Here is a 25,637-nt window from a genome sequence, read left to right as displayed (position 1 = left end):
CAAAATTTTGACGTCATCTGCATTCACTATTGCCCTACCCAACTTCGCATCATCCGCAAACAAATGAACTGTTCCTCTCAGATCATTTCCTATATCATTTATGAACAAATTAAACAGCAGTGGTCCAAGAACAGATCCTTGTGGCACACCACTAGTCACAGGCCGTCTTGTGGAGTCTACTCCCGAGTAAACCACTCTCTGATATCTCTCCGTCAACCACCCTCCTATCCATCTCACCAACCCTATGTCCATTCCCATATGCTGCAATTTACTGATTAGAATTCCATGTGGAATCCTGTCAAAGGCCTTGGCAAGGTCCAGTAGAATCACCGTAAACCCATTACCCTTATCCAGTTCAGCCGTCACTGTGTTATAATACGTGAGCAAGTTACTGAGGCATGACCTACCCTTCACAAAACCATGCTGTCCCCGATACAGTATCCCATTTTCTTCTATCCAATCTTGTATTTTCCTCTTGACTATTTTCTCTAAGACCTTGACAATGATTCCTGATATGCTAATCGGTCGGTAATTTACAACAGCAGTCTTGGAACCACCTTTATGCAGTGGAACTATTTTCCCCTCTTTCCACCCGCTCGGGACTAACCCAGACCCGAGACTCAAATTAAACAAAATGGTCAAGGGTACTGACAATTCTTTAGCTGCTTCTCGTACAACACAAGCTGGTATACCATCCAATCCCACAGATGTATTGACATTGAGGTTATGCAATAGACTACTCACCTCCACTTCATTAACCACAATTCCCGTATAATTTACTGGTTTATTCGTTTCTGAGTATTTGAGTTGTAAGTATACTTGAGAAACAATTGAGAAGAATTGTGGAAGAAAAGCTGGGTGAAGAACAAGCTGGATTCAGGCCAAATATAGGCTGTCAGGATCAGATCTTCACTTTACGACAAATAGTTAAGAAAGCATGGGAATATAACAAAGATCTGTATTTAAGTTTTGTCGATCTGGAAAAGGCATATGACAAGATTGAAGCTATTCAATACGCTACAGTTATATGGTGTCAATGGGGCATTATATCAAGTGATACTTAGTCTTTATTTGAGTTGTAAGTCAGCAGTTAGAATTGAAGGAAGTACAGGAAGATGGTTTAATGTTAAATCTGGTGTGAGACAAAGATGTAGAATATCCCCTCTGTTATTCATTATTTATGTGGATCACATTATGAAGGAAAGTGGTATTAAAAATGATAACAAAATCGGAGATGATAATGTCAGCTCTTTGCTTTATGCGGATGATGTTATACTTCTAAATAAATCTGCTACAAGTCTGCAAGATTCTCTGACTAAATTGAATAACTGTTGTAATAGATATGGTATGAAGATCAGCAATAAAAAGACAAAGACAATGAAAATAGGCAGAATCATTGAAAATGTCAACTGTGTTGTGAATAGGGAACCTGTGGAACAAGTAAAATATTTCAGCTACTTAGGCATGATTTTTACTGAAGATGGTAAATTCAATATAGAAATAGACAACAGAACCAGCAAAGCTGGTATGGTGGGAAGTCAATTGAATAAATTCATATGGACTAAGAGAGAAATTAGTCAGAACACTAAATTAGCTGTATACAAGACAGTGTTCAAACCAGTTTTAACTTATGGATCCGAGAGCTGGGTTAGAAGTAAAACACTTGACCAAAGACTAGAGACCACAGATATGAGAGTCCTGAGAAAGATTAGTGGCGTGAACAGATGGCATCAATGGCAATATCATATTAAAAATGAGGATATTAGGATAGAACTTGACATTGTCAGCATCCAGGAATGCGTTAGCAGAGCTAATCTCTGGTGGTATGGTCACTGAAGTAGAATGGGGGAGAAAAGATTAGCAATACAAGTGTTCTCTGCCAGGTTGGCAGGAAAACGACCCAGATGAAGACCAAGATATTGGTGGATTGATACAGTACAAAGTGCCTTAGATGATAGAAATATAAGATCTGATAATGTTGGAGTCTTGACAAGTAACAGATTGATTTGGAGGAAAATTGTAGATAAGAAGTTAGTAATGATGTAATTTTTTCATGTAGTACTATCATATCCTGTACACCCCTTGAGGGTACATGGCAGGAATTTGATGATGATGATGATGTACTTTCACATATATCTTTTCCTTACAGAGGTCTTTATATGGCTAGAGTGATCACTTCATGATCCCTCTAACCAACTGGAGCTAAGTGCAAAACCACACTCACAATTATGTTCTCTGATGAAATGATCTGATCTAAAACTGTCTATTGTCATGTGCCCTCCTTAACATACAGCGTGAGATAGTCACCAAGAACTCAATAAATTCATTTTCCTTATTCCCAAATGCTATCCATTCATTTCAATCTATACTACCATAATTAAAGTTGCCCATAATAATTATCCTATCTTTTTCACTAATCCAAGTTGTCTATACATTTCTTCATCACCACCCTCCACATTCCCTGACCTATATCAACATCCAATTAATATGCCTTCCTGTCAACCAGCACCTCACATCACACTGCCTCCAAACCATTGCCGCTATTTCTCCTCTTTCATGCCAATCTTGGATATAAGTGTGCATTAGCACACTCTCCCTCCCTTCTTGTCCTTTCTATCCTTGAGAAAAACACTGTACCCTTCCATTTCTATTACAGTAGCTAAATATAGAGGAGGAATAAATTCTATATAGTTTTCTCATATATGTGTGAAACTGTTATAAAAAACATTATACACTGTCTAACATGTATATCTCTATTAAATTTCTATTAATTCAAAAAAGTTGTTCTGAGAATACAGGCAGTTAAAAAAATCCTTGCATACACAACATTTACCATGCACTAGTGAAGCAGAAGGTACATTCTTCACTCTTATTACCCTCTTTTCACACAACACATTAAGTTTTAGGATATATCTCTTGGTACCCTACTCATAAGCTTGCATTTCATCCATACCTGCAACTGGCCATTATGAATGAGGAAGTGAGTGGTATGAGTATAGAAAATGAGAGAATGGGTGTGCAAGAGGAGCAGGGAAACAGGGAGGCTCGGGTTGGTCAGGGGTACACAGCGTGAGAAAGGTGGATGCTCCGAGAGGAGGTGAGAGCATGTGTAGACAGGAAAGAAATGGGATGACCTGGGATCAAGAGGAAACAGTTGGAATTGAAAAGGGTTTTAAAATGAACAAGCAGAATGGTAAATGGCTCCAGTCGACCACGGAGAGATCACAACAAGTGAGTGATATCAGTGGAACTAGCTGTAGATCCAGAAATGAGCTGTTGTGTTTGTATACAAATGCTAGAAGTATAAGAAACACGTCAGATGAAATGTTTGCATTAATTGCATCTGTTCACCCAAATATTGTCGGAATAAGTGAAATATGGTTGGAAGAGGGCAACATCCTGACAGGAATAGAGATGGAAGGGTATGATGCGTTTCGTGAGGATAGAAGGGGTAAAAAGGGAGGGGGAGTGCTACTGATGATAGAGAAAGAGCTATGTCCATACAAAGTAGAGATGCAAGAGGGAAATAGTGCCAGTGGTTTTGAGGCAGTATGGTGTGAGATAGAGGTTAATGGAATCAAATACTTGGTTGGATGTTGTTATAGACCAGGTAATGTGGAATGTGGTGATAATAATGAAATGTATAATAAAATTAACCAAGCAAATAAGAAGAGGGTGATCATTATGGACGATTTTAATTATCGCAATATAGACTGGAATGATGAAATAGCAACTGGAAGTAAAGAAAATGAGTTTCTTGAATTTTTGAGGGATAACTACCTCAGATAGTATGCAACAGAGGGCATGCGAGGATTGTGGGTCTTGGATTTGGTCATCTCATCAGAGGATGTAATTATAAATGAGGTGTCAATCATCCACCAATTGGTGAGAGTGACCATGAGGTGATCACCTGGGTGGTTGCCAGCAGTGTGAGGACCTTTGTGAGAAAAACATATATGTGGAACTACAAGGGGGGGGGGTGATTATGAAGAGCTCAGGAGACAGCTTGCGGGTGTAGCATTGATAACTACTGAGGAGTTAGCTGGAAAAGAGATCAATGCAGCTTGGGGAATTTTCAAAAACTATCTAGCAGATGCAATGTCTAAGTGTATTCCAAGGGTGAGAAGGTTAAATAAGGTAGGTGTGAGATGGATAAATAAAGAAATTAAGCATGCAATACAGAGAAAGAGGGCATTGTGGAGGCGGCATAAGAGAACTGGAAATAACCAATTCCATGAAGTCTACAAAGACCAGGCAAGGAAGGTGCCTTGGTTGGTGAGGGTAGTTAAAGAGAAGTATGAACAGAGTTAGCTAATGAAGTCAAAAAGAATCCTATGGAGTTCTTTCGATATGTAGCCAGAAAAAGAAAGAATGATTATGGAAGGATGACACTGATTGGAGAAAATGGTATACAGACAGCTGTTGCAGAATGTGTGGTGGAGATATGTAATGAGCAATTCATAAAGGTCTTTCAATCTCGTGAACGTGACTTCATGGAGAGATTAAGAGCAGTTGATGATGGGGAGGAGAGACTGACTGTAAGTGAGCAAGAGGTGTATGGGGAGTTGAGTAAACTAGAAAGCTGTGGGACTTGATAATATATCCCCACGTATTCTGAAGGAATGTGGCAGGTAGTTGACACCTGTCTTGACATATTTTTTTAATACGAGTCTTGCACTCGGTCAACTTCCTAAGGAGTGGAAGGAAGGCAAGATTGTGCCACTTCATAAAAGAGATGATTGAACTCAAGCATCAAACTATAGGCCTATCTGTGTATCAGGTGTTGTGGTTAAATTGTTGGAGAAGCTTGTGAGAACTAGGATCCAGAGTTGGGTTGACAACAATGGACAGCATGGATTTGCTAAAGGGAGGTCATGTTTTAGTAATCCACTTACTTGTTATAATAAAGTGACTGCTTCCTTGGACAGAGAGGAAGGATACACAGTAATATACTTAGATTTCGTAAAGGCTTTTGATAGAGTACCTCATGATAAATTGATAGTCAAGCAAGAGCAGATGGGGTTGGATATTAGAGTAGTGCATTGGATTGGAGACTGGCTATATGGGAGTTATCAACAAGTTGTGTATGGGGGAGCAATATCCAGGAAAAGTCACTAGCGGAGTGCCTCAGGGGTCTGTTTTGGAGCCATTACTGTTTAACTTGTATATTAACAATATAGGTGAAGATTTGGATGGAGATATCCAGTTGTTTGCAGATGATGCAAAGTTGGGAAGAACCATGAAAAGTAGTGAAGATGTTATTATGGCCTTACAAGAAGACTTGAATAAATTGAATGATTGGACACGGAAATGGGGATGTGAGTTCAATGTTGCAAAATGTAAGGTTTTAAAATTTGGAAAACAAAGATGGGATGCAGAATTTATGCTCAGTGAGATATATTGTTGGAGGTGGAAGAAATAAGAGATCTGAGGGTGACAGTGGATAAGGATCTGAAATTTAGGGGACACATAGCCAAAACTGTGAAGACAACACAAAGGCTTCTGGGAATGATGCAGAGGACACTGACATGTAGAAGTAGGGAGATTCTTGTTCCATTGTATAAGACGACTTTGATTAGGCCACACATGGACTATTGTGCCCAGATTTGGTCATCTGGTTTTCAGAAGGATGAAAAGATGTTGGAAAGGGTCCGAAGGCGATTGACTAAGGTAGCTTCTGACTTCTGGAATGTTGAGTATGAGGAAAGATTGAGAAGATGTAATCTGCAGAGTCTGGTGGACAGGAGGAAGAGGGGAGATATGATAGAAACCTACAAGTTGGTAAGGGGTTGTTAAAGGATCAATGCTGGAGAAGTTCTACAGAAACTAGTGGGAGATCAGGGGAGAACCAGAGGTCATCCCTGGAAACTGTATAAAGAGGGCGTGAGTAGGGGAGTTAGAGGCAGGTTTTTTTCGTGCAGAGTTGTAAATGATTGGAATGCCTTGCCTGAGAGTGTGGTGTCTGCAAGGAGTTTGAATGTGTTCAAGGCACGGTATGATGAGCCGTGTGTGTGATAAAAGGACCTCCCAGATGAGTCTTTGACTCCATGAGGTCTTGGGGTAATAATAATAATAATTCATGTGTAGGAGAGTGTCCACAAATCAGAAAACTCCCATGGATTGAGACTAGTTCAACTGCATTATACATTTAAGCTATCGTTTCTGATCTTCAGACTGGAAAAACCATTGAACTACTTGTATTTTACACCAAGTGTATTTTACACATAGCTGGTTACATTTTTCAATGATCTGCAACCCAAGTAATCTGCCAAAGTTGTTCGAAGATATTCATAAAAATCAGCTAGGCCAAAATGTGAATCTTCTAACAATGCCTCTGCCTTGCATCCAATTGTCCTGTAAGCTCAACACTTTAGTTACCAAAGTATGAACCTAGGTGCAGTTGCTGTTCAGCCTCTAAAAAACTAGGCATTCTTTTCCACCCAAGAAGCTATTTTACACCTGTCCAACTACTTATATAAATCCCAAATCCACTGATTCTTAGAATAATGTTCACACATTTGGATTAATGCATCTAAAACTGCCTTAAAAATTGTTCATGATGTCCAGAGGAGAGCAATTTAGCTCACAGATGACCCTTCCCCTCATATACATTCACTTCAACTTCCATTTCACAAATGCAATGTTTAAGCTCTGTGTCTCTTCTATAGGCATTTCCATGGTCATTGCTCCAAGGAATTAGCAAACATCATTCCTCCATTTACTGTTGAAGCCTGTTAAAACAAGAGCAGTAGCTGCCCAACATCCCTTCACAGTATGACTGCCAACACATGGAACCTGTTTCTCCTTGTCCTCATTTCTTTCATCTACTTTTGTCCTTTGAAACAGCCTTCCTCATAATGTGTTTCCTAACAACTTCAACTTCCAGCTCTTTTAGAAAAATGTCAATAGATTTCTTCTTTCTCAATCCTTATCTGAACCTCATACACAGCACTGATGTCCTATAGGTTGTTGTTGTGCCTGTCATGTGGGGGATAAATATTTAAAAATAAAAAATAAATAAAAGCAAGTAGAATATCTATGGGTCTCAACAGCTTCATTTAGGAGAATAAGAAACAATTAAAGTAACAAAAATAAGAATCTACAAAGGAGTTGTTAGACCAGTAATAACATGTGCAGCAACTAAAAATTAAATTAATGAATGCAATGAGATGAAAACATTAAGAAAAACTGAGGGTGTAACAATATTAAACAACATCAGCACTTGAAAATCAGAGAAAATTTTAAAATATGGTCAATAAATGACTGGATAGAAAAATCATATAGAAAGAATGCAAGATAACACATGGACAAATAAAACCAATAACTGGATACCAAAGGGAAAGAAGAGCAGACGAAACTCAAGAGGAAGATGGGAATACAATGAAAGCAGGAGTACTACAAGCAACTAATCTTAACAATGAAAGGAGAAAAGTAACAAAGCAAACAGCTAAAAAATATGCACAAGAAAGTTGAGAACACAGCAAAGAATTTTATAAAGAGAGATGATATATCTTTTTTAAGAGAAAATCTGTAGTACTTTTGATATAAAGTTAATTGGAGCACATCAGGACTAGAACATTTTGGCTCCATTAAGCAGCTTCCTCAATTACGCAAAGTTTCATGTTAATAGTTTAAAATATATAAAAAGGCAAACCAGCATTTCAATGAGCAACAAATCATTTATTCAGATGAAGTACAACAGCAAAATATGTATTTATTTCGGCAAAAACATTTTAAAGTTCCTGATATATGGTGTTCATTTCATTATTATTATTAGTTAGATTTAATTTTTTTTCCCTATTTTTAAATGTAGATTAATCCAAACTATAAAAATATTAGCTGAAAGTATTAGCTAGTATAACAAGATTTATCATCATCATCATCAAATTCCTGCCATGTACCCTCAAGGGGTGTTACATGATATGATAGTACTACATGAAAAAAATTACATCATTATTAATTTCCTATCTACAATTTTCCTCCAAATCAGTCTGTTACTTGTCAAGACTCCAACATTATCAGATCTTATATTTCTATCGTCTAAAGCACTTTGTACTGTATCAATCCACCTATATATTGGTCTTCCTCTGGGTTGTTTTGCTGCCAACCTGGCAAAGAACACTTGTTTTGCTAATCTTTCCTCGCACATTCTGTTCAAGTGACCATACCACCTGAGATTAGCTCTGCTAACACATTCCTGGATACTGACAATGTCAAGTTCTTTCCTAATATCCTCATTTTTAATATGATACTGCCATTGATGCCATCTGTTCACGCCTATAATCTTTCTCAGGACTCTCATATCTGTGGTCTCTAGTCTTTGGTCAAGTGTTTTACTTCTGACCCAGCTCTCAGATCCATAAGTTAAAACTGGTTTGAACACTGTCTTGTATACAGCTAATTTAGTGTTCCGACTAATTTCTCTCTTATTCCATATGAATTTATTCAATTGACTTCCCACCATACCAGCTTTGCTGATTCTGTTGTCTATTTCTATATTTAATTTACCATCTTCAGTAAAAATCGTGCCTAAATAGCTGAAATGTTTTACTTGTTCCACAGGTTTTCCATTCACAACACAGTTGACATTTTCAATGATTGTGCTTATTTTCATTGTCTTTGTCTTTTTATTGCTGACCTTCATACCATTTCTATTACAACAGCTATTCAATTTAGTCAGAGAATCTTGCAGACTTATAGCAGATTTATTTAGAAGTATAATATCATCCGCATAAAGTAAAGAGCTGACATTAACATCTCCAATTTTGATATCATGTTTAATACCACTTTCCTTCATAATGTGATCCATATAGATAATGAATAACAGAGGGGATAATGTACATCCTTGTCTCACACCAGATTTAACATTAAACCATCTTCCTGTACTTCCTTCAATTCTAACTGCTGACTTACAACTCAAATAAAGATTAAGTATTGCTTGATATAATGCCCCATTCACAGCATATAACTGCAGTGTATTGAATAGCTTCTCTCTTGGCGCCTTGTCATATGCCTTTTCCAGATCAACAAAACTTAAATACAAATCTTTGTTATATTCCCTTGCTCTCTCAACTATTTGTTGTAAAGTGAAGATCTGATCCTGACAGCCTCTATTTGGCCTGAATCCAGCTTGTTCTTCACCAAGTTTTTCTTCCACAATTCTTCTCAACCGTTTCTCGAGTATACTTGCATAGATCTTGCCAGGAACACTCAGTAGGGAAATACCTCTGTAATTCTCACATGCAGTTTTATTTCCCTTTTTATATATGGGTACTATGAGAGCTCTACTCCAATCATCAGGAATTTGTCCCTCTGTCCAGGCTTTCTGAACTATGCAGTGCAGCCACTGTAAGACTCCTATACCACCATACTTCAGCATTTCTGGTCGAATATCATCTACTCCTGCTGCCTTTCCACATTTCAAGCCTTTGATGGCCTTTTCTACTTCAAGTATGTATATATATTCCTGACTGCATGCCTGGTCAGTGTTTTTTACCACTGTGCTGTCATCACTGCTTGTTTCATTTAGCAGTTTTTCAATGTAATTACTCCATACTTCAAGGATATCTTTTTCTCCCATTTTCATGTCACCTTTATCATCTCTAATTCCTTTTACAGCACTCTTTCCTCCATTCTTAAGCTTCTTCAACAACCTCCAGAATATTTTGCCACCTTCTTGATATTTATTTTCTATATTCTTGCCAAAGTCCTCCCATGACTTTTGTTTAGCTAGTTTTACACAGTGTTTAGCATTCTTGCATTTGTCTCTATATTCTCTAAGAGCACAAGCTGACTTATTTGACAGGAACTTTTGGTATGCTTTCTTCTTTTCCTTCACTGCCTCTTTAACTTCCTGTGTCCACCAGGGAGTTCTGATTTTTTTATCCTTACAGACAACCTCACCACATGCCTCTCTGGCAGAATCAATCAATGTTTTCTTCAGAGTTTGCCACTGAATCTCCAAGGTTTGATTCCTGTTCTCAAACTCTTTCATTTTTTCTTCAATAATCTTTGTGTATTAAAATACACAAAGATTATTTGTGTATTTTAAGCTCTCAGATAAAAGCTCTCAGAATAAAAGTTGAGCAGCTCTCAGATGTGAACTGTAGACTAAAGTTTACAGTTCACATCTGAGAGCTGCTCAACTTTTATTTGCTTTAAAACTTTCTAACATGTTATTCTTTTCAATATGAAATTCAATTTTATCCTGCTCAAGACTAAATAGTGATCACTTCCAATTTCAACTCCTCTGTACACTCTGGTGTCCTGCACCAGGGAGAAAACATCACTATCAACAATAACATAGTCAATGAGACTGTTCTTATTCCTAGCCTCTTATCTCCATGTGAATTTGTGCATATTTTTATGTTGGAACATGGTGTTAGTAATAACCAGTCCATGTCCTGAGCAGAAATCCAACAGATATTTGCCATTATTATTAGCTTTGCTCTTTTCTCCAAATTTTCCCAAAATATTTTTTTATGTCTGAAAATCATTTCCTACTCTGCTATTTAGATCCCCAACAAGGACCAACTTTTCATTTTTCATTGTGTCAGTTGCTTTTTCTAAAGCCTCAAAAAATTCCTCAACTTCTACCTTAGTAGAACCTTCTGTGGGACCATAGGCACAAATAAGTCTCATTGTCCAGTTCCCCATTCTCATATTTGCCCACATTACTCTACTTGTGACTGCCTGCCATTCAAGAAGATTAGCCTCATATTTTGTGTTGAATACTATGGCTACTCCTTCTTTTCCTTGATTGTCATTGCCTGAATATAACATTTTGTATTTATTGCTCAGAAAGATCTCACCAGTTTTGGTCTTTTTTGTTTCAGTCACCCCTATTATGTCGATCTGGTACTTATCTAATTCCTCAGCTAGCTTCATTTCTTTGCCATTCAGGCTTCTTACGTTGATAGTACCGATCTTTAACTCTGGTGATGTTGAGTTCGGGTTTATTTTCAGATTTGTTCCAGTAGCTGACTTTTCACTGTTCCCCCTGGTTCCCTGACGAAAACAACAGGGGCCTTGTTTAACCGGGGCGACCCCTCCAGCCGGCATGAAATTTTGTCATGTTGAACCATCATTCTATATTTTGGTTTAACCAATAAGAATACAATTTGGTCGGCTAAATCCCAAATTGCCAGCCCATCCTCGTCCATTCAGTATCCAAGTAGATACCCAACAGGGTGCACCACGAGAAGGTGAGGATTGGACATTAGGTCAGAAGCCCTGGTCGGTTCTCCGCATTCCTTTAAAGGCTATGTGGAGGTTTCCTCTCAGTTATACAGCTTTGACCCTTAAGCATCCCCTTATTTAATCATCATATTGCTTATCTAGCTTCATATACAGTATGAAAGAATATTGTTAAATCATAAACTTCATTGAATTTTAAAATATTTTAAAATATGGTCAAGAAATAACTGGATAGAAAAATCATATAGAAAGAATGCAAGATAACACATGCAAGAAAGAGTGTTTGTTGAGATCTCCTGATAAGATAAGTGTTATTTTAAGTTATCATTGACAATTTTGCTTGAATATTACGTAGTTTCGTTTGCTTTTCGTATCTTAGTTTGTCTGTTTGTGTGTTTTAGGTGTTATTTCAATTATTAATTTGATAAAATATGATAGAAGCGTTTACATGGCTTTGGTAAGAAGGAAAATGGCAGCTAGTAATAATGGTTCGCCATCTTTGTTCAATAACTGTAACATAAAGGAGCTTATACAATGTACTATCTGCAAAATGTATGTCTTGCGGAGAACGGTTGGAGTATGGTTAGATGATGATAATGGAGTGAATGCGTGTAGAAAATGTAAGGAAAATGAGGAATTAAAGTGTAATTCAGGTCGAGAGTGTGATATTTTTGTCAAATTTCAGAATGTAGAAAATAGCGATATGATAAGAAATTGCGAGGTTGTACCAGAGAGCTGTGAAGGTGAGAATGTAGAAAGTGTGAATGAAGGTATTAATACAGAGCAAATTAATGGTTTAACAGATAATAAAAAAGATGAGATAGATGCAATGAGTGAGATCATGTTGTTGAGCTGAGCAATACGTAGAGCAAAGCAGCAGCTGGAGCATATGCACAAATGTCTACTGAGTGTACCAGCCAATAAAAAAAAGCATCATAGGAAAAATAAGAGTATGATTGTGAACGTAAACAAAATGAAGGAGCGAGTGCTGTATGGAGATTCGTTAGTATGAGGTGTGATAGTAGAGAATTTGACAAAATCGTACCAACCTGGTGCGACCATTAAGGATGTAAGTGAGTCTATTAGGGAGTAAAAGCAAAGGGTGAAAGAAATGATAGTGGTGGCAGGTACAAATGATTTGAAAGGAGATAAAATGGAAATGATAGAGGACCTGAATGAATTGTTTGAGGTAGCAAAAGAGAAGAGTGAGAGAGTTAGGATGATTAGTCTTTTGCTGCAGTATGACAGTGAAGAGTTTAGAAGGAGGGCCATAATAAGACAACAAATCAGAATGGGATAGTTAGTATAAGGCATCAAGGAAGGGATGGGGCTAACAGGGGTCTGCAATTCATGTATACTAATGCTAGGAGTATTAGGAACAAGAAGGAAGAATTTTTGGCCTTGGTTAGAACTTCCAGACCACAGGTTATTGGCATTAGTGAAACATGGCTGGCTGAATATGATATAGCTAATGGGATTGAATGTGAGGGGTATAATGTGTTCAGGAATGACAGAGAGAATAAAATGGGGGGAGGAGTAGTACTGATGATAGCTGATGAGCTACAGCCAAGGAGAATAGAAGTTGAATTGCAGGATAGAGAAAAGAGCACATTTGAGGAAATTTGGTGTGAGATTGAGGCGAGCAAAACAAAATATAAAATTGGGTGCTGCTATAGACCAGGTGATGGAAAAGATGGTGGAGATAGTATGCATAAGCAAATAGAAGAAATGAGTGGAAGGAGGGTAATTATTATGGGAGATTTCAACTATGGTAGCATTGATTAGAGGGAGGAGAGGACACATGGGAGGAAGGAATTGAGGGTTTTATGCGGTTATTAAGGGATAACTATCTGCGACAGCATGTAATGGAAAATACTAGAAGTCAGAGAGTGCTTGACCTAGTAACTGCATCTGAGGATTTGGCTATAAAGAATATGACCACATTGCCACCAACTGGTGAGAGCGATCATAGGGTCCTGACCTGGCAGGTGGCTAAAGGTGTAAAATTTACAATTAAGACAGGGTACATGTGGAATTATTGGGCTGGTAAGTATGACAAGCTTAGGAGTATCATTGGTTAAGTGCCATGGCAAGTAAAAACTGTAAGGGTTGGATGTTGATAGTGCATGGGAGTTAAGAAGTTTTTGAAGGAGGCAATGGCTGACTGTATACCTAGAGTCCAAATAATAAATCAAGCAGGGATTAAATGGATGAATAACAGCATTAAGCTCAAGCTGGAAAAAAAGAAACAACTGTGGAGAGAATTTAAGAAGAAAGGTGACCAGCAGGCACACAAACGGTATAAAGCACAGGCCAGAAGGGTAACGAGTGTGGTAAGAAAAGCAAAAGTGGATTATGAAAGAACATTAGCCATGCAGGCTAAAGAGAATCCCAAACAGTTTTTTCGATATGTTGCAAGTAAAAGAAAAAATGTATACGGCAGATTGATTTTAAAGAATGCCGATGGTAGGGAGGTAATTGAATCAGTTGATGTAGTAGAATTACTGAGTGAGCACTTTGCAAGAGTATATCATTCAGATGGTGACATTGCAGAAATGGAAGAACCAACAGCTTATATGGGAATTGTGGTGAATGAAGTGGAGGTGAATAGTCTATTACAAAACCTCAATGTCAATTCATCTGCGGGATTGGATGGTATACCAGCTCGTGTCGTACGAGAAGCGGCTAAAGAATTGTCAGTGCCTTTGACCATTTTGTTTAATTTGAGCCTCAGGTCTGGGTCAGTCCCAAGGGGGTGGAAAGAGGGGAAAATAGTTCCGCTGCATAAAGGTGGTTCAAAAGCTGCTGTTGAAAATTACCGGCCGATCAGCATATCAGGAATTGTTGTCAAGGTCTTGGAGAAAATAGTCAAGAGGAAAATACAAGATTGGATAGATGAAAACAGGATACTCTATGGAGGACAGCATGGTTTTAACACAGTGACGGCTGAACTGGATAAGGGTAATGGGTTTACAGTGATTCTACTGGACCTTGCTAAAGCCTTTGATAGGATACCACATGGAATTCTAATCAGTAAACTGCAGCATATGAGAATGGATATAGGGTTGGTGAGATGGCTAGGAGGGTGATTGATGGAGAGATATCAGAGAGTGGTTTATTCAGGAGTAGAGTCCAAAAGACGGCCTGCGACTAGCGGTGTGCCGCAGGGTTCTGTTCTTGGACCGCTACTGTTTAATTTGTTCATTAACGATATAGGAAAGGATCTGAGAGGAACTGTGCATCTGTTTGCGGATGATGCAAAGTTAGGTAGAGCAATAGGGAATGCTCAGGATGTCAAAATTTTGCAGGATGATTTGGATAGTTTGGAGGACTGGGCTAAGGAGAATGGATGTCAATTTAATGCGGAAAAATGTAAGGTTTTGCATTTTGGGGTGAAAAGATTAGCAGCAGTATATCACATTGGTGGAACTGTACTCCAGGAGATTGACAAGGCCAGGGATTTGGGAGTGTTGGTGGATAGAGTTGAAGTTTAGGGGACACATCGCACAAGTGGCAAAATCAGCTCATCAAATCACTTTATCGAGCAGAGACAAACAGGTTATTGTTCCTCTGTATCAAACCTTGATAAAACCCCATCTAGACTACTGTGCCCAGATATGGGTGCCAGGGTTTCTTCTCGATGGGGAGGAGGTGGAGAGGATGCAGAGACGAGTGACCAAGATAGCGCAATTGGAAGAACGACGGTACATTACACCCTTCGATTGGAATAGGCCTAAGTTCGATTCTCGTCGCGAGGGGAGGAATCTTTATTTGGACGATTTTCAATCGAAGGTGAGTTAGCCGATCTCATACGGAGGTAGCAGGATTTTTTCTCCTGGAAACTCAGGTTTTTCATCCCGCATACAAACAAATCGGTGCTTCAGAACACACGCAATTTACAGACATAGTATACTAGTTGTGGTGGTGGTGGGCGGTAGATGGCGCTGATGGAGATGAATTCGTAGTAGAGGTTCGGTGTAGTAGTTGAGACAGTTGTAGGTGTCCTCCCACGATGAGTCTTCGGACTCCTTGGAGGTGTCAGGAATAATAATAATAATAATAGCAGGACTCTGGAATGAACCTTATGAGAACAGGCTGAAGATTTGTGGGCTGCAGAAATTGGTTGATAGGCAGAAAAGGGGTGATATGATTGATACATTCGAATTACTGAAGGGTTTCTATAAGATTAATTCAGAAGATATTTTTGAGAATAGGACTAGGGACATCCATGGAAGCTTGGTAAGAGTGCGGTCAGCAAGGGTGTTAGAGCTAGGTTTTTTACTTGGAGAGTGGTAAATGAGTGGAATAAGCTGCCAGAGTCTGTTGTGGGTGCAATGACTGTAAATGAGTTCAAGGTGAAGTATGATAGATACTGTGTGAATGTTGAATAGTTATTCTTGACATGATGTTGGGCTTCCCTCGATGAGTCTAAGGACTCCTTGGAGCTGCCCATAATAATAATAATAATAATAAACACATGGACAAAGAAAACGAATAACTGGATACTAAAGGGAAAGAAGAGCAGAGGAAACTCAAGAGAAAGATAGGATGATAATGAAAGCAGTAGTACTACAAGCAACTAATCTTAACAATGAAAGGAGAAAAATAAATTTTGTTAATACTCACCTTTCTTGTTTCCCAAACTGTGGCAGCAACTGACATGATGGAAAGTAAAACAATGCAAAGAGCAAACTGATAGTATAGCTCTATAAGCCAGACAGTCACAATAAACATTTGGTAGATGTAAAATGGACTCCTAATCTGCAAATAATGTTTTTCTTTTCAAAAATTTTATATATCGTATATGTAAAAACATCAATTTTATTACCTGTTACATAAGTAAAATATAATAACAAAAAGAAATAAAACTCATCAGACAATTATTACTTTCTATTGCCATTCTTTTCCACTGCATAAAGGAGTAATTGTTTTATGAAAGCAGTTTTATTTTTTTTATATTATTACATTGTTATGCAAAATGTTTTATATCAATAATAATAGGATGCAATTTTTTCATTTAAAATAAATTTACATGTGTAACATATAAAAGGTCATAGGTATAACTTAAAAAAGTGCTGATGATGGATGTGGGATGGGTTGCCAGAGGTGGTTGTGGTTGCTTCATCAGTGAATGAGTTTAAGGAGAAATACAATAGATATTGTGTGAATGATGGCTAGTATGTGAAAAACGAATCTTCCATGATGAGTCTTCTGACTCCATGGAGATACCTTTATAATAATAATAACCTATATACTAATAGCAAGAGTGCAATTTCTTCCCACAGATATTTTGCCGTGATATTATACTAACTCAACATGGTCTGTAATGAATGTTTGATTGTGTATATATGTAGAACAGTAATCAACATCAAAATTATCACACGAGAGAATTAAAGAAAATATTTATTTAGAAGTGAAGGAAATCAAGGAGCAGTTATCATCAACAGAGGGTGCTATTTATTCTGCAAACATTTTCACTCTTCCATTTTGTTGGATTAGAATTGTAACCAAAGCAAACTATAGCGACAAAGCCAACATATTATGTCTGTTAATTGTTTGTGTGTGTGTGTGTGTGTGTGTGTGTGTGTGTGTGTGTGTGTGTGTGTGTTTCAGCTGGACTGTGGGATGAAACAACTCAGTTTCCAGGAGAGGAAACTCTGACATTTTTTTTAAAAAAAATAATAATAATAATAATAAATAAATATATATATCTATCTGTCTGGACACTTTAGCAATTTACAATTCAAACCAGCAGGTGAACCCTAATATCGGGTTTCTCCTTTGGCTGGTCACCTCCTGCTCCCTTTGAGGGAGGCTTTTCACCAATGTGTGGCAGACATCAGGCAGAATTTGTCTCCATTCCTCCATCAAAACAGCAATGAGTTCAGTGATAAATCGATTTAACATTTAGCACCTATCTCTTCATATCATTCCATAACAGCTGCAGCTTTGTGGCATGGGGCATTGTCGTAATGACAGTAACTCGGGTCGGTTACATAAAAACTCCACAGTGTAGGCAGCACCTGATTATCCAGAATATCAAGGTAGTACTGAGGTGCCTTCATGGAACCACAGACAATGACCACTGGTCCCACCCCACACCATTACTCCTCCACCATCAAACTTTACTCTGGGCACAACATACTATGGTAAAATTAAAATTTAACTGACTAGAACCCGAGAAAGTATAACAAAAACCATTAATAAATCACCACATGGAGCATTGTCGTATTGACAGTAACTCGGGTCGGTTACATAAAAACTCCACAGTGTAGGCAGCACCTGATTATCCAGAATATCAAGGTAGTACTGAGGTGCCTTTATGGAACCACAGACAATAACCATTGGTCCCACCCACACCATTACTCCTCCACCATCAAACTTTACTCTGGGTACAACATACTATGGTAACAAGCATTCACCAGGCTGCCTCCACATCCACGCTCTGCCATTAGACTGGAAACAGGTGAACCTTGATTCATCACTCCACAGTACTGTTTTCCATTGGTCAACTGTCCAGTTCACATGCTCTTTGCATGCAAACTGGATGTACCACCTTGTTCCAAACTGGATGTACCACAGGCCAGATGTACCACCTTGTTTAAGGTTGTGATGTACAGTATTACTGTTCACCATGGTGTTACTGGTTCTCTGGAACTCATCACAGATGATGTGTGCCGATTGTCATTGTTTTTTGCGTGCCACCCATTTTAATACCCTCTTGTCCTTGTGAGTTCATTTTTGGCAGCAAAGTTATGTGCGACTGTGGTCGACCTTATTTTGGTCAGACAGATAAATCTGTTTCACTTCATCTTGAGGAACATAGACGTGACATCTCCTACGGTAGAGCATGAGCGAGCGCCCTTTCCAGTCATGTTCTCTTCTCTGCAAACTCTAACCTCGAAGAACAGCCACACCAAGTTGATTGGGACCTCACAACCAATTTATATATATGCAAGGATGAATTTGAAAGACGAATTATAGAATGAAAAAAAATAGTTCTGGACCCTTCACACTTGAACAACAATCTAAGCTACAATTTGCCTGATTCCCATAGTGCAGTAATCCAATACTGGTGCTCTAAAATTAGCTGTCACACACATTCAACTCATCCCAACAGTAGCACGCGGTCACCTATTCAAATATGACTGTTACTATTCTGCTTCTTTTTATTAAGCTGGAAAGTCCATGTTTTTTACCTTGTTATTTTTTTAAGTCTTATGTTATTTCTTACTCACCTGAAGAAGTCGGAACACCGATGAAACTAGTCGTGATTTATTAAAGGTTTTTGTTATACTTTCTCAGGTTCTAGTCAGTTAAATTTTAATTTTATAAATGTATACATCCCAAGTCAATCCTAATTACAACAATATATATATATATATATATATATATATATATAAATATTAAATAGTCTTATAAATGTAATGATTAATGCTCTTGATTATTCCACGAGGTTAGCCTGGTGGCTGTGCGCTTTGCAACCATATGCTTGATGAAGGAGGAGAGTCCTAGGTTCGATTCCCGTCAGTGACATGAGGAGCTGAAGGACCTGTCTCAGCCATAGCCAAGTTAGCTGGTCTTGGGCATGGACAGTAAGGTTTTTCCCTAGTTTATCCTGGGGTTTTTCATCCTGCAAAGCAGGCAATCTGGCCTTGAGAACTCAACACTACAGGACATAGGATACACCGGGGTGAAGGGCTGACCACCTTATCCTGTGAACGGCTTGAGATCCGATGATTAATAAACCCTCGATACCGCAAGGTAAAAGAGGGTAAAAGGAAGATGATGAAGATGAGATGTAATGATTATGAATCTTGTCATTAACACATTCCAATCATAAATAAGCATGTAATGGCAGATGTTATTAAGATAAATGCACACCTATACAATATAAAATCACTTAGAAAAATTCAAGTAGTACAGGCTAGTCTCCGTTAATGCAGTTCATTCATTCCACAAGTGCATCACACAAAATGGGAATGCATTCATTGAATATAATATTCGATTAAGAGAAAAATAATAATTGGTCTGTGACCTTCAGGAATGTCCATAAAAGGTTTTAAAATATCTTTAATAACCTTTTAACTGTATACCATGCACAGAATAATGAAAATACACTGTAATTATAGAAATAAATGTTTGTTACATAAAGTAAACAAAGAAGAAACTATTAGTTATGGAAATATTTGAACAAAGTAATTTGAACAGTGTTGGCCTTTCCTCTATTCATCATACAATTTTTGATAGCTAACAGCAAGCTTTTTTAGGCCAAGGTATTATGACATGCTTCTTTCAACATTAGAATCAACATCCATTACCTTTTTTTTAAGCTTCTCTGCAATATGAAAGATTTCATTTAGTTCTTTTACCATTATTTCCTTTGTGGTAACATTTATATTTGACCTGCACTTTTCTTTTTGTTCACCTTTTTTGTATGTATGCTGTCCCTCTATTTTTAGGAGATCATAGTCGATTCAATGTTCTGAATGCAAATTCAGTAATTCTCAACCATTACCCATGTCCATACCTTTAAAACTATAAATTAAATATGCCAAGAAATTATGTTCCTAGTTTCATCCTTTATCCAAGTGTAAGCAAACAAATTTTGCACATTAACTCACTTCATGACTGGGCTACTTGCATATAGAGGCTAATAATTTCACATCAATTGCCTTAGCATCCCCTAATGCAATGCAATGCACATATTCTTATAGACACGTATAATCATTATGCATTATGGGAAGGGCCACTACCCAGAACCAATTTCGACTTTTATTGAGGTCTCAGCAGTGGGAGAGAGGTCCAGAAGTGATACCAAGGTTGAAGTAATGCAGAAATCATATTTCCATATACAAGTAGCCTAAAGGTGTCACACCTTATTAATAAAATACTCTGGATTAGAGATAGATGCCGAACGTTTTTTTCACTTGGTTATACTAGCATTACTAGCATAGATTATTACTAACGAAGACCTCTGGATAAAAACAGATCAACAAAAAGTCAACCTTGAAATCAGAAAACAAAAACTCAGATGAATTGGACATATACTTAGGAAAGATCATGAAGAAATCATCATCAGCCCTGAATGGAATTCACAAGGAAAGAGAAAACGTGACTGTCCTAAAAATATACGGAGGAGATCAACTTTAACAGAATGTGAAAAGAAGAGTTTTGCTGAACTAAGACCAATAGCAAGGATAAGGAACCGATAGAAAGCATTTACAGACTCCTGACATTCCTAATGGAATGTGGGAAAAAAAGAAGAAGAAAAAGATTCACCAGTAAAAACACAACATTCGCATTTCCATTTAAGTTGCCAAGTGCAGAAAGATGTCCAGGAGCATTATCTAAAAATAAGAGAGCTTTAAAGATTATTTCTTGCAATAGCTTAAATGTTGGACAGAAATAAAGCATAAACCAGACTTCAAATATGACATTTTTATCATCATCATCATCATCATCAAATTCCTGCCATGTACCCTCAAGGGGTGTACAGGATATGACAGTACTACATGAAAAAATTACATCATTACTAACTTCCTATCTACAATTTTCCTCCAAATCAGTCTGTTACTTGTCAAGACTCCAACATTATCAGATCTTATATTTCTATCGTCTAAGGCACTTTGTACCATATCAATCCAACTATACCTTGGTCTTCCTCTGGGTCGTTTTCCTGCCAACCTGGCAGAGAACACTTGTTTTGCTAATCTTTCCTCTCCCATTCTATTTAAGTGACCATACCATCTGAGATTAGCTCTGCTAACGCATTCCTGGATGCTGACAATATCAAGTTCTTTCCTAATATCCTCATTTTTAATATGATATTGCCATTGATGCCATCTGTTCACGCCTCTAATCTTTCTCAGGACTCTCATATCTGCGGTCTCTAGTCTTTGGTCAAGTGTTTTACTTCTGACCCAGCTCTCAGATCCATAAGTTAAAATTGGTTTGAACACAGTCTTGTATACAGCTAATTTAGTGTTCCGACTAATTTCTCTCTTATTCCATATGAATTTATTCAATTGACTTCCCACGATACCAGCTTTGCTGATTCTGTTGTCTATTTCTATATTTAGTTTACCATCTTCAGTAAAAATTGTGCCTAAGTAGCTGAAATGTTTTACTTGTTCCACAGGTTCACCATTCACAACACAGTTGACATTTTCAATGATTCTGCCTATTTTCATTGTCTTTTTATTGATGACCTTCATACCATATCTATTACAAGCATAAGCTTCAATTTAAAATCACCTTCAGCATTACTTCCTAATAAAAGATATAGTCTGTCTGAGACTTTATACCCAGGTTGTGATGCTTCATTTGCAACAAAATTTAGTTTTAGGTGGCACACATTTCCAAAATAGGTCCGTTTCACATATACATTAAATATTTGCTGATTATCATATTCACCATCCTGAATGAAATTTTCTACAGAATTTCAAACAAATTTATAACTAACCACCCTGAACTAGCAAAAAGACATTTCAGTCTCCCATAGATATTTTTTCTTCTTTGAGTTTAGTAAAAAAATTTAACATCTTTGCTCTGAATATTGTCCTTAGATAATGGAATTCTTTTCTGATTGCAATCTTCTATCCTGATAAAAGACATTCCTTTTCAATCATTATTTGAATTCTGTTTCTGGTATTTTGTAAATCAAAAGAAGTTGATGATGCTATACATTTCTCTTTATATTTGTCCTCAGCAGTTCAAGACAGTTCATACTGTATACTTGCCGTATCCTAGATCTCTTGCAATTTTCACATGGCTTGCACCACTTTCATGTTTTTTTTTAATAACTTTTTCAACTACATTCATGCAGTGGGTAGGAGTTCTAAGGAGTGGAAAGAAGGCAAAAGAGTACCACTCCACAATAGTTCTAGGACATCAGTTTCCAATTATAGACTAGTCTGTATAACTTCAGTTATAATCAAAGTTTTGGAGAGATTGGTTAGGAATAGAATACAAGATTGGGTTGATGAACACAGAATTCTTTATGATAGTCAACATGGATTTGTAAAGGAGAGGTCTTTTTTAGCATTTTGCTTGCATTTTATGACAAGTGATGAGTGTGTGTGTTAGATAAGGGAGAATCATATACAGTGACATTTTTGGACTTTGCAAAAGCATTTTATAGACGACTACATGATGAGTTGGTGTACAAGCTGCAGACAATGGAAATAGATAACATATTGGTAAGATGGATCAGAGATTGGCTCCTCTCTGAATGATACCAGCAAGTTGCGTATGATGGGGCACTGTCTCAAAAAAATAGAGGGTAACTAGCATGCCCCAGGGTTCTATTCTTAGGTGCAATTTCTAAGGAGTGGAAAGTACCTGTTTAACTTGTTTGTAAATGAGATATCATGTGAACTGACTAGAGATCTTCAATTGTTTGCTAATGATGCAAAGTTTAGAATAATTATAAGTAGCACTGCTGATATTAATTTCCTTCAGGAAGATTTGAATAGACTTTTGACTTGGACAAAGGAGTGGAGTTGTAGTTTTAATATTAATAAGTGGAGGGTGTTGCATTTTGAAGTGTGGAAAATATAAGACTGTGTACTATACTGACAGGGCAGTACTCAGGAAGAGGATGAGATTCGAGATTTGGGAGCAATGTGGAGGTGGTCATGCCACTGCATAAAGCATTGGTCAGACCATACGTGAACTATTGTGCTCAGATTTGGTCACCCTGGTTTTCAATGTGATGTAGAAACATCAGAGAGAGTTCAGAGAAGACTGACAATATCAGGACACTGGAATACTGGCTATGGAGAGAAGTTGAAGAAATTTGGATCACAGAGTTTGGTGAATAGGAGAAAAAGTACGATATAATAGAGACATTTAAGTTAGTGAGGGGATTTTATCGGATTAATCCAGATGGGATTATAAAAAGAGTAGAAGGCAAGAGGGGAAGAACCAGAGGCCATCCTCCCTGGAAGTTGTGCAAGTGTGTGATGAAGAGGGGTGTGAGAGCAGTAATTTTTTTTTACATGGAGAACTGTCAATGAATGGAATGCAATACTGGAACAAGTTAATGCAGGGAGTGTTAAGGATTTTAAGATTCAATATGATAGATTTGTTGTCAGTTGAATGAATCTCCCATGAAGAGCCTGCTGACTCCATGGAGTGTGTAATAATAATAATAATGTGAACATATCTTTTGGTCACTCTCTCCATACTGCATTTATCTCCCTCCCACTTAACTCCTCATTCCATGCTATAGCTCCAGGCCATCTCCTAAGCCTTTCATAACCACTAGCCTTGCAGTTATGAAATCACTAGCCTCAGAGTCACCCTCACCAAATGAGGGAAATGTGTCATCCCATTCACAATCACATCTTTCAATGAAATTATTACATCTAAGACTCTCAATCCTTAGGTGTTCTCCCTTACATACTGCCTAAGATAGCTGTCTCTCAAAGACTGAAGAAATTGTTTTTCCTTATTCGCAAACACTGTCTCTTCATTCCAATCTATATTGCTATAATTAAAATTACACTTCCTTTGTTTACTGGCCCAAGCTTATACATTTCTTCATCACTACCCTCCACATTCTGTGGCCTATAGTAGTATCTCATTAAATATCTCTTCCAGTCAACCTCCACCTCATATCATACTGACTCTAAACCACCATCACTATTTAAATCTCACATCTCCACTTTGTGTGGACATAATTCACCTGTTATCATCATTCATTCATCAATACCATTCACCTGCTACCATCATATCCTTACATTTCTACTCCCATCAGGATACCATCCTTATCCAAACATATTTCACTTATTCAAACAATCTTGTCACAAATAAACTCAATCGGAGAAAGCATTTGATATCCCTTATTTCTGGTGCTCCTGGCATTTGTAAATAAACTAAGCAATTCACTTTTAGGTCTAGAAATAGTCTGTTCATTCCATTTGTTGGTTGGGATTTATCTAAACTTTCCCAATCATCTTTATCAAAACTTACCCTATCTATCTCCTCTGACTGAACTACACCCCTTACATCTCAGGCCATCTCATTTCCATGTTGACCATTCTCATACATATTCAACTTCCATCTCTTTATACTGTCTCCCCATGTCCACCCTGACTCTTCCCATTTCCCTGTCCATCTTACATTCTTTTTCTCTCATCCTATTCTCTAACACTACTAATATTCTCATTTACAGCTACTTCAGCCTCACTAGTTCCTCTCTCCTGATCTTTTACTTTAGCTCTTACTTTCTCTGCTCTCTTGCTGACATCATTCATTGCTCCTCTTTGCAGCAACAGTTTCTCTAACTCACTCACACCAAATCCATTTTGCAGCCTGTCATTTTTGTACAAATCCATTCTTCCCTTAAATGCATCGAACATATTTACAAATTCCCTTCTCCTCACAAAACTCTACCAACATACAAGAGTGGTCTGAAAAGTTCTCGGCTACAACCATAGATGGCAATACTATCAGCCAATTTTTTTTCTTTTTCTAAGTTGATACATCTGTCATAAGCATCCATGTGAAATTGCAGTTCATTCTATCAAGTAGTTTGTTTTATGCAGATGTCTGAAGCAAAAGTGTTGTCTGTATCCCTTGAACTGGATAAAATTGAGTATCGTGCAGTTATAAAATTCTTTGTAAAAGAAGGTTTAACGCCAAAAGAAATTCATTCAAAGTTCATAAAAGTTTATGGGCACTCTTCTCCTTCATTTTCAACAATTAAGAAATGGACCTCCCAAGTTTAAACGTTGCCATACCAGCCTTTGAAAATGATCCATGTGCAGGACATCCAAAAGGTGTAACAATGCCAGAAATAATTGATCAAGTACAAGATGTGGTATTGGATGACCGGCGAGAAAAAGTGTGTGAAATTGCTGAGACTATAGGCATTTCAAAATAATGTGTAGAATATATTTTGCATAAAGAATTGCAAATGAAAAAGCTTTCGCAAGATGGGTGCAGTGCAGATCAAAAATGAACTCGCATGATGGACAAGATACTGTAGTGATTTATATGAAAAATGCTAGATTTAGATAGCGTTGGGAAACTGACTGAAGAATTGAAGCAGATATCACCTAGGTAATGAGTATGATAGGAATCGCTCGATTGGTATTGCGGACCTTGTTGATCAGGGCAAAGTCAGAGCTGGCATGTTGTATCTGTTGATCATATATGGATTGGATAACAATCGTGTTTTTTCTTTACAGGTAGAGCATCGACACTCATCTGACCGACCCTGCTCCTTTATCCAGGCTTGGGACTGGCATGAGACCCCCTAAGGATTCCATAGTGATTTTTTGCTTTGCTTCCTGGCAAATCACTTACAGCAGATTATTCAGTGCCTTTAAGGGCTTATGTTCAGCATTAGATCCCGAAACATTAATGATTGATTTCGAGAAAGCAACTATCAATACTTTTCTAACATATTTACATCAACAACTATAACAGAT

General features: G+C 37.6%; 1 protein-coding gene across 3 annotated transcripts in view; it reads right to left on the bottom strand.

Moving 5' to 3' along the window:
- LOC150098917 (polyamine-transporting ATPase 13A3-like) overlaps positions 1–25,637 on the bottom strand; it is a 434,948-nt gene that overhangs the window by 287,812 nt on the left and 121,499 nt on the right. For all 3 annotated transcript variants that reach the window (XM_090404645.1, XM_090404644.1, XM_090404646.1), the window contains one exon: positions 15,823–15,957. In XM_090404645.1, coding sequence (XP_090260771.1) covers positions 15,823–15,957 — 135 coding nt within the window. The remainder of the gene's footprint in view (positions 1–15,822; positions 15,958–25,637) is intronic.

This window comes from Typopeltis vanoorti, chromosome 15 (assembly GCF_054136105.1).
Source record: "Typopeltis vanoorti isolate ZY-2024b chromosome 15, IOZ_Tvanoo_1.0, whole genome shotgun sequence".
Taxonomy (NCBI): Eukaryota; Metazoa; Arthropoda; class Arachnida; order Uropygi; family Thelyphonidae; genus Typopeltis; species Typopeltis vanoorti.
Note: the sequence above shows the minus strand (reverse complement) of the source record. Positions and strands in the feature narration are given on the sequence as shown.